This window comes from Poecilia reticulata, chromosome 18 (assembly GCF_904066995.2).
Source record: "Poecilia reticulata chromosome 18, P_reticulata-male-v2, whole genome shotgun sequence".
NCBI lineage: Eukaryota > Metazoa > Chordata > Actinopteri > Cyprinodontiformes > Poeciliidae > Poecilia > Poecilia reticulata.
Window position 1 is genome coordinate 13,779,352 of NC_088847.1, and position 8,828 is coordinate 13,788,179.

At 38.4% G+C, this 8,828-nt stretch overlaps 1 protein-coding gene across 2 annotated transcripts; it reads right to left on the reverse strand.

Annotated features, from left to right (window-relative positions):
* Positions 1–1,706: 1,706 nt before the first annotated feature.
* Positions 1,707–8,828, reverse strand: shbg (sex hormone-binding globulin). 2 transcript variants are annotated; one of them, XM_081599346.1, is made up of 8 exons: positions 7,173–8,828; positions 5,336–5,433; positions 5,032–5,221; positions 4,809–4,970; positions 3,346–3,502; positions 3,011–3,147; positions 2,709–2,913; positions 1,707–2,545 (listed from the first exon to the last, which is right to left on the reverse strand). In XM_081599346.1, exons 1-8 carry the CDS (start codon positions 7,263–7,265, stop codon positions 2,412–2,414), a joined length of 1,176 nt encoding a protein of 391 aa, XP_081455472.1. In that variant the 5' UTR covers positions 7,266–8,828; the 3' UTR covers positions 1,707–2,411. The 2 variants fall into 2 exon arrangements, with proteins under 2 accessions (XP_081455472.1, XP_008433644.1); XM_008435422.3 differs by having other exon boundaries at positions 6,560–8,828.

Consider the following 8,828-nt stretch of genomic DNA (forward strand, 5'->3'; position numbering starts at 1 on the left):
TGCAGGTGTAAGTTTTTGACACTGTCTGTTGTCTATACAAACTGAATCTCCAACTGAAACACAGTGGCTCTTATCCTGTTTATACCAACAATCACCTCAGTAATATAAAGTGCTATCTTCATTACATAATTTATTTAATCTTTTTAGATTGTTCTGTAATAGCAGGACATGGTGCGATTATTCACGCCATATTTACTCATTTATTTGAAGAGGTGTTAAGGTTGACAGCTCATTTTTTATTTACTTTTAGACAGCTTTTGAATAAAATGGGGTTTTATTTTGGTAACATTTTATAACTTGTTTTAGTTTCAATCAAATCAATTTGACTATATTTCAGTAAACACAATCTACTTTAAATTTAGCTGACTAAAACATGAAGTAAAGAGAATTGACCTTTTATTTTTTTTTTTCCATTTAGGTAAAATAATTATTCTAAGAAGGGTGAAATGCCAAAATTGCATCAAATCAGCTAGAACTAGATCTGATTTGATTTCATATCCATCCACTATTTTCATTTAGTTTTTATTCTTTAAAAGAAATGTCGTCATTCTTGCCACATGGTCACAATGTGTGTGTTTTTATTTTGTTTTTGTTTCATTTTTGTCATTGAGAGAAAACACTGTGAAAATTATTTTTAAAATTTTATTGACAAACTGAAAAATGTCTCGCTAAATGAGCCTATTTAGCGACAAAAACGTCCCCAGGATTTATAACTGAGTTAGGTCTCTCACCTCTGACCTCAGAAACCAATGTGACTTCCTTGCAAGTAAACCTTAGTGACATTTTAAGTAAAAAATTGTTTATTTAGAGTTGTGATGATTTATATCTTATTAAAGTGTTTTTTAGAGACTCGCAGAATTATTCAACCACCACAGCAGAGAAAAGCTGTTTCAGTTTGTATTGCTAAAAATAATTAGAATAACTGGAACTGGTTGGTTTGGTTTGGTGCCATCCTGAGGTTCAAGTTCAGAGGACATTAATGCAGAATAAGAAACAGGAACTTGTTCCTGGTTCACTGTTGTCAAATTAACCACATAACTTTGTTTATTGCAAGCAATTAATACAAAAGTATCTTTAGTACCACAGAAGGAAGCCTACGTACTTGTGCCAGAGTTTGAAAAACTTGGCCCTGTGTAAATCTGGAATGTATTTCTCCTAATCACTGTATTTGATTAACCATGACTAAAACTCTGTTTAGTTTCTTCTTCATTCTGTTTCCTGTTTTTTTAAATGAAAAATAAAGTGCTTTTTCAGGCCTCATAGCGGCAGGCAAATGTTAAAACATATAGAACAAAAACATCAAACTTTGAGACGAACATGGTGTTTGCTTTTATTTACTACACATTTCTTATATTATCTCAGGACATTTTTTTTTTAAATCTTTATGTTGCTTTACAGTCAGTGACGTAGATGTCACTTGCATGACGTAGCCTTCATTGGACCGCTAGAGGGCGCAACATAATCGCCTAATCATTCATCCGTGGCTCTTATTCTGAAACCAAAAACACCTCTGCATCATTTTTCCGTCGTTAAGCCTTAAATCCACCAGCATAATTATGATTCACTAGTGATCCTTTAAAGGAGAATCATGTTTTATTCACAACCACACATCCAGGTGATTTGTACCATGATCAGAAAAAGTCTCATGTCTGAGGTGCAATCAATCACAGATTTTTTTCTAAAAAGAGAAAGAAAACACACACATCCATTTTTTAAAATTTATTTATTAAAGATTTAAATGATAGTTATATAGATACATATTAAGGTTAATTGGTGAGAGAACTGAGTTACGCATGATAAAACCTCAGCGCTGTGAATGTTGTGTAGTGGAAAAATACTGAAAAATGTCGTAGAGGGGTTATAAAACAACCGGCTCCTGAGACCGGATGAGACACAAAACAGCCACAAGTCATGCACAGATAATTTGTGAATTTGTCTCGCATCTGCAAAGTATTTTCTGCAAGTAAATTTATCTAGGAACCACTTTTTGATACCCTTGAACATTTTTTGTTCTTTTATGTATTTTTCCAAATCATGCCCCATTAGATCGATTTTACTGACGATCTCTTAAATGTTTGCATTATTGCTCACATCAAGCTATGATGTACTTTATATTTAAGTGTTTTGGTTTTTTTATTTGCTCTTTTTTTTTGGGTTGTTCAATTTTAGTCAATTTTGCAGCCGCATATTGTTTCTCTGAGTTAAGTTTGTATCTTAGGTTGCTAAAAAATATATATTTTACATACAGACTTTTTGTCTGTTATTTTGATTTATACTTAGACATATTGTTTTTGTTTAATTAATCACACTATTCTGGAAATAATTATCAGTCATCTTATTTTTATGAACTACAGACACATGAAGTCCTTAACAGCCAGCATCCTGTCCTCCTCCAGCCCCTTGCAAGCTTCCTACACCGGGCAGCTGTGTGAAGAAGCTGACATGTCTTTGACAGCTGAATCCAGATCTAAATCCTTCAGTTGGATTTTGATCTTCTCCAGGCAGCCTCTCAGGAAATTGGAGCCAACCATATCTTTAACGCCACCTGAGGAGTGAAAAATGGAAAGAACGCATTACAGTTGACTTCTGTTAATTGTTTTTTTTCTCCCCTCCTTTCCTGGCTTCAACATCACCAACTCGCAGTTTGTCTTACTCCGTTCTCTCTTTATGAAGAGTGAAACAGGATGCAAAGAAAGAAAAGCACACACCTAGAAGACCTCCAATGGCGAGACGCCCCTCTCTCAGCTCCGTCAGATATTCGGGGGCACTCAGCGGATCATAAGAAACTACCTCTGTATTCGCTTCATCTAAAAATGTAACCACTTGCACCGCTTTCTCAAAAAAAGTAATCCTCAGCTGCTTCATAGCGTTTGTCAGAATGTGTTTTTGCTTCCTGATAGTGAGATGAATCTCCTGCAACCCAGAAACAGAGACACAGAAATCCATTTTTTTTCTTCCTTTTTTACAATACAGATATATTCAGAAATCACTGAGAAACATATTCACGCACATTCGTGCTATTATTGGCTTCCACGACTGCCAGCAGCTCTCCTTGTGAGGACATCATGCTCAGAATGGTGCCCTCCATCTTAGTGAAGTCCCCCCAAAATTCAACTCTGAAGCCAAGATCTTTCATCGTTTGGAAAACTACAAACAAGCGGGGGGGGGGGATAAATCACACTTCAAACACAATCATCACTGAAACGCTCTCGGAGTTGTCAGCACATATTTCCACCTAACATCTGGTGTTGAGCGCAAATACCCCAGACTAAGCTGAGCATGTCAGCACACGAGTGGGTGCTTGAGCTCATCTGCATCTTATATAATTCAGTGCGGCGTCACCACCTGAGGTGTTGAAAACGGCGAATCCTTCGCCAGCGAAAAAGCTGCCAGGTTGGATGTTCTGGTGGCAGAGCCAGAGCTCGTCGGCGTCCGCCTCCCAGGGCATGCTGAGGTTTAACCAGTGGCCTTCGCGCACGCAGCCGTCCATCTGTGGCTCAAACTGTAAATAAACAGTCAACAGGGCCTTCAGAGGAACGCGGCGCCTTTGTCACGGTACGACAAACTTCAGTAAAAACTTCAGGGGTAAAAAAAACCCCAACAAAAACAAACAAAAAACATGGTTTTCATTTTTAGCTTACTCTGAAAAGTCTGCGTTTATATTTCATCCCCTTTATTCTACAGCCCTTAAAGAAAATGAAATGCAAAACACTTCAGAAGTCATCTAGTAGTAAGTAGACTCTCCATCGGCGTGTAATTTAATCTTGGCATAAATCCTGAATGTTCTGTGAAAACCTCAGAGGTTTTTCACAGAACATTGCTGAGCAAACAGAGCAAAATCATGGAGATCAAAGAGCGGACAGGTCAGAGAGAAAGTTCTGGGGAACCTTAAATACACTTTGGTTTAAAAAAAAACAACAAAAAAACATCCCAAGGCTCGAACAGCTCACTGTTTAATCTATGATCCAACAAGTGAAATAGTCTGACACAAATGCAAATCTACCAGGACGGAGGAGATGCTTCTGTGCAAAATATCGTTTTTATATTGATCTTATGTTATAAACCAAATTTCTATACACAAAATGTTGTTTTGTTTGAAGTATTTTTAAGCAAGTAATATCATCAAAATTACAGGAAATAAAAGCTTGACATTTTTCACTCTGAGTGTAATGAATCTACGTATTATATGAGTTTTAATTCCTCAGATGAGTGTGGAAAATATTGACCATTTCTGCAATATTGCATTGTACCTGTAGAGTCATTTTGATGGTTTCCACAACTCTTACTAATGTGTTGGAATAGCCAAAGTCCAGACTTACATTAAATTGAAAATCTGTTACATTACTTCAGAACTGATGCTGACAGTTCTGACAGGTATCTTGCAAAAGGGAATTAACAAAAACTTCAGTCTCTACATGTTTAAAGTTGGAAGAAACATGACCCAAAGGACAGGTGGATGTAATTGTAACAAAAGCCAACTCAACAAAATATTGACCCAAAGGGGGTTGAATACAAATTCAGGCTACAGTTTTGCAGAATGTATTTGTAAGAAAAGATAGAGACTCATCTTCAAACTCCAAAACATTTGGAGAGCACTGTTTAATAGCAGTCAAAAAAATATTAAGATATGTGCAGGAATCTTTTTATGACTGTTTGTGAGGACCCTACTGTTTAGGCTTAAATCTTAAATAAGTCCAACTAGTAAATCCAGTAAAAAAAAATAAAATAAATAAATAAATAATAAAAAAAACCCATAACCAGGTGAAATAAGTTTTCTTGACAGTTCCAGGGCAGTAAATATAAACTACCTCAACGATCAACTTGTCCTTGCTGGTCAGGATCCCACCAAGGGCCAGTCGAAGTTGCCCGGAAATGACCTCCTTTGTCTGTCTGGAGTGCATTCCCACCACCAGTCCAGGCAGGCCGTCCACCTCCAGAATGACAAACTTTCCCCGGTTGCTCACATCCAACTTCGAAGGAATAGAAAGTCATGAACTGATCCCAAAAACGAATATCTTACCGGAAACTCACCGTGTGCCACTTCCCGTCGTTGAGCTTCGGACCCCCTGTCACGCTGACTTGCACGTCTTCTTTGCTGATCTGCATGAGGGGGAACCCTTCTTTCAGGGACAAAACAAACCAGTCCTCTCCATTTTTGGTGTCTCCGTAGAAAATCACTCCCTCGGGGTCGAAGGTCCGGAACTGAAAGGTGGACTTGATGCTGCGCGATGCGGACAAAGGAGAAACATGGCTGCCTAATTCAAACGTCATAGTTGCGTTTAAGAGGGAAGCGTTTTAAAATCTCCTCGTAATGCCGTGACAAAGTCCTGCTCACCTGCGGATCTCGGTGAGGTTGGCTGTGGTGCGGATCAGCGGCCTCCAGGGGTTTCTCTCCTGGCCGAGGTAGATGATTGAATCCCCAGATACCTTTTTCTGGAGGGCACAGGCAATCGTGACGATAAGGCTCTCGGCTCAATTAACACTAATGCATTCGCTCTGTTTCTGCACCGTGAATGTTCATTGTGCTTTCCAATCAGATATGTTGATCGATTAGAGGTTAAAAGCCTGTCGATCAAACCCAAAACATAATTATGCCGTAACAAAAGACGTAAGGGCAAATTGGTAATAATGCCCCGTAATACGGTACTGAATCAATGTTGATGCCATTTATACACACAGGTGAAGCTGAAATAGTGGAACTCAACAAAAGGAAAGACAACGAAGACGACAGCAACCAAAATAATAATTTGATGAATTACTTCAAATAGAAATATTTGCATAAAAATATTTGGAGATTGGATTTACTAAATGATTTATTCTTGGTGTTGGCAAGTAAAAATATTGTTAAGAATAAAAATGTGTTAGCCTCTTTTGGAAAAAGGGAATTGTGTTTGGAAGACATAATAGCTACTTTTCCAAACTGATGACTATTATTATGCTACTTTCAAATTTAATAGTCTTTTTATCTGTGTACATTTACCCATCTCTCTGTATTTCAGCTAATATTATTTGGCCTAGGTTTAGTAACAAAAAACAAGAAAAAAGCGAAGTCCCTTAATGGACCTCATGGACCTATTGACTTGTCTTCAAGTCAATGGGTCCATGAGGTCACCCCTGACCTCATGACTGTTAAGGGGTTTTAAAGTCAAGTACAAACATGCACACATAAGCTAGTCAAAAATCTACCACCAAAAAGAATGTCACAAAATATCTTGATAATTTTTTTCCCCTCTCATTTTTTGATGTAAATTGAACAAGTTGCCTTTTTTGAGTGCACCTTTGACCAAAGTCCTAAGTCTAAACAAATGTCTCACTCACTTTAGCTGGCCCACGATGAGTAAATTAAAGTATTTCAGGCCCATCTGCACCAGGTTTTTTTATATATCATAATTTATGCTTTGACCATCAAACTTTAATTTTAACTTTCAATTTAAATCTACGAGCTTTTACGTAACTCAGCGGAGAGTAAAACTAGCACACACTTGCAAACAGATTTAAAGACATCATTCTCACACCAAGCCTTGGACACACATAATCCTCAAACGACAGCATTACATACTTTACCGTTCCCCTGCCCATCAACTGTCCATCCCATGAGGCAGACAGCTAAGAGCAATCCAGCTGCCACTGCTTTCCAAAACACGGCCATCCTTCTGCCTCCCAGTCCTCCCAGAACGCACTCTCTAAAGCCCCAGGGTGGTCTTGGCACTCTGAGCTTTCTCGTGGGATAAATAGCAGGGAGATTGCCACAGTGTGTGTGCGTGTGTGTGTGTGTGTGAGTGGAGCGTAGGTGAGTGTTGGCACACTGTCACGGGGTCCAGAGGGCAAACGGAGAGCGGTCAGTGCAGGCGATCGATCCTCTGGAGGAAGAGCTTCGGCCGTGACTAGTGTGGTAGTTTAAAGGTTGGTAGGTGGGAGTAATGCAGCTCACAGTATATAAAAAAAAAAGAAAATCAAAACTGTTCAAATAAAAGTTATGTTATGTTGGTATTCCTAATAAAACGGAGAAAAACCCTTATTTAGATGTGTATTATATATGAAAAAAACAACAAAATGTTGAAATCAGGGAGATTAAAGGAACTGAAACGAGCCTCCAACTACCAACCGGGGTCAGCGACCTCAGTGCGACCACTGGTGTGTTTACCCATGCCGCAGGAACCTGATGCACCCACCTCTGGCTCCTGATTCGTCTGTGTGCATGCAAGACTTGAAGCCACAACGCTCTGCTGTCTCCTTTCTGCTTGCTGGATTCCCCTCGATACCATCTCCTTCCAGGAAGCCTGTGATAACTGGAAAGTACTGGGAAAAGAGCAACTGACATACAAACAGCCTCAATCTGCTACTCAGCTGCTGAGGATTAGGAGCTGATCTGAAAATGTCAAATCAAAGCTGAACACAAAATTCTTCCTCCTCTTGGTTGTTTTTAATAGCGTAACACCATTTGACCGATCCGACGTCGATAAAAGTGACGGAAGGTGACGGCGTTGGTGTAAACGATACCTTTATTGATTGTCACGCCGCTGTGCAGCTTTTATAAAAATAAGACCTGAAATGCACCAGAAATCGAACATATTCGTTTTCCTCTGTCATTTCGGTGCATCACCACCAGCATCTGCATTGACAGCATTTCTCAAAGCAGCCGCTGTAAACTGTAAAAGCTGGGCGATAACCTGCAAAAGCAAGCTGCTTGCTCAAAACTGATAACTGATTCCTTTAAAGCAAGTGCTTATGTCAATGAAAGCGTCTTCATCATCAAAATAAAAAAGCCCTGTCGCCATGCCTACGAATGAGGCTGCCGGATGGCTTTGTCATGTTTTCATTGTGAAAGTTCACTCAGTTTTCCAACACAAAAAAAATCAGATATTGGTGAGTTCACCTAAAAATTCCCATGAAAGCACTGCACAGCCATTTGAAAGTCATGCTAAGTTAAACATTACCATATTTAGAGAGGTCATTGAGTACAACAAACTCAGTGTTTATACTTTACAATTCCTTTACAGTTCTACCGTCGCTTTGGTGAATTTCCCAAATCGTCCTCCATGTTTGCAAAGCAGTGAGAGCATTTCTCAAAACAATTTGTGCAAATATCAAAACACCATAAACTACCTGCAAACATCAGGATTTGATTCAAAATCCTTACATTATCTCTAAAATGTAAATAAAGGTGTCAGTGAACATGTCAGCACCTCAGCACGATCAAACGGGTAAAATGAAAGCGCAGTCTCACAAAAATGAATACAAATTTCTTTGAGGAACATCTCAAATCGAAAGATTTGCTGCTGTTAATCAGATTTGAAGGTTTCTCTTTCATAATGAATGCTTCTGATATTGAAGTGGGCGGAGCTTTTCTTGGGTTGCTAGAAGAGGGGCGGGGCCAAAGGTTTTTGAAACGACTTATTTTCCAGACACCAAAAATACATGAACTTATTAACATTTAGCCTAGAAGCAAAAGAGACCCAAATAGATGTACAAAACATTTCTAATCAATAAAAACTACTGGCATGTTCTTCCATCTTTCCCATTTTGAAGAGCGGCTAAGAAAAACAGACTTCTATGACATGTTTTATTTAAACTCCTGGGAAACAGAAAGTTCCTAAATACTCTGGCTAACTTAGAAAAAGAAACTAGAAAGAAATGCAACAAAATGTTAAGAGGTGCCATGAAAAAGAAAAAAAAAATCTTAATATAGAGGTGAATAGGTGTACCTAAAAATAATATTAGGACTTTTTTTAAAAATGTTTTTATAGATTATACCAGTACAATAAAATTTTTTATTTATTTCCCAGTTGTTTTTTTTTTTACACATCTTACCAGGACTGATAATACTT

Bases quoted from the DNA above. Each gene is read 5' to 3' on its own strand.
- shbg (XM_081599346.1), bottom strand. From the start codon at position 7,265: ATGGTATCGAGGGGAATCCAGCAAGCAGAAAGGAGACAGCAGAGCGTT. The intron at 5,434-7,172 runs GTGGGTGCATCA...TGTGCCCTCCAG, and splicing joins AGACGAATCAGGAGCCAGAG to AAAAAGGTATCTGGGGATTC. The intron at 2,914-3,010 runs GTGCGTGAATAT...TCTGGGTTGCAG, and splicing joins AAGCCAATAATAGCACGAAT to GAGATTCATCTCACTATCAG.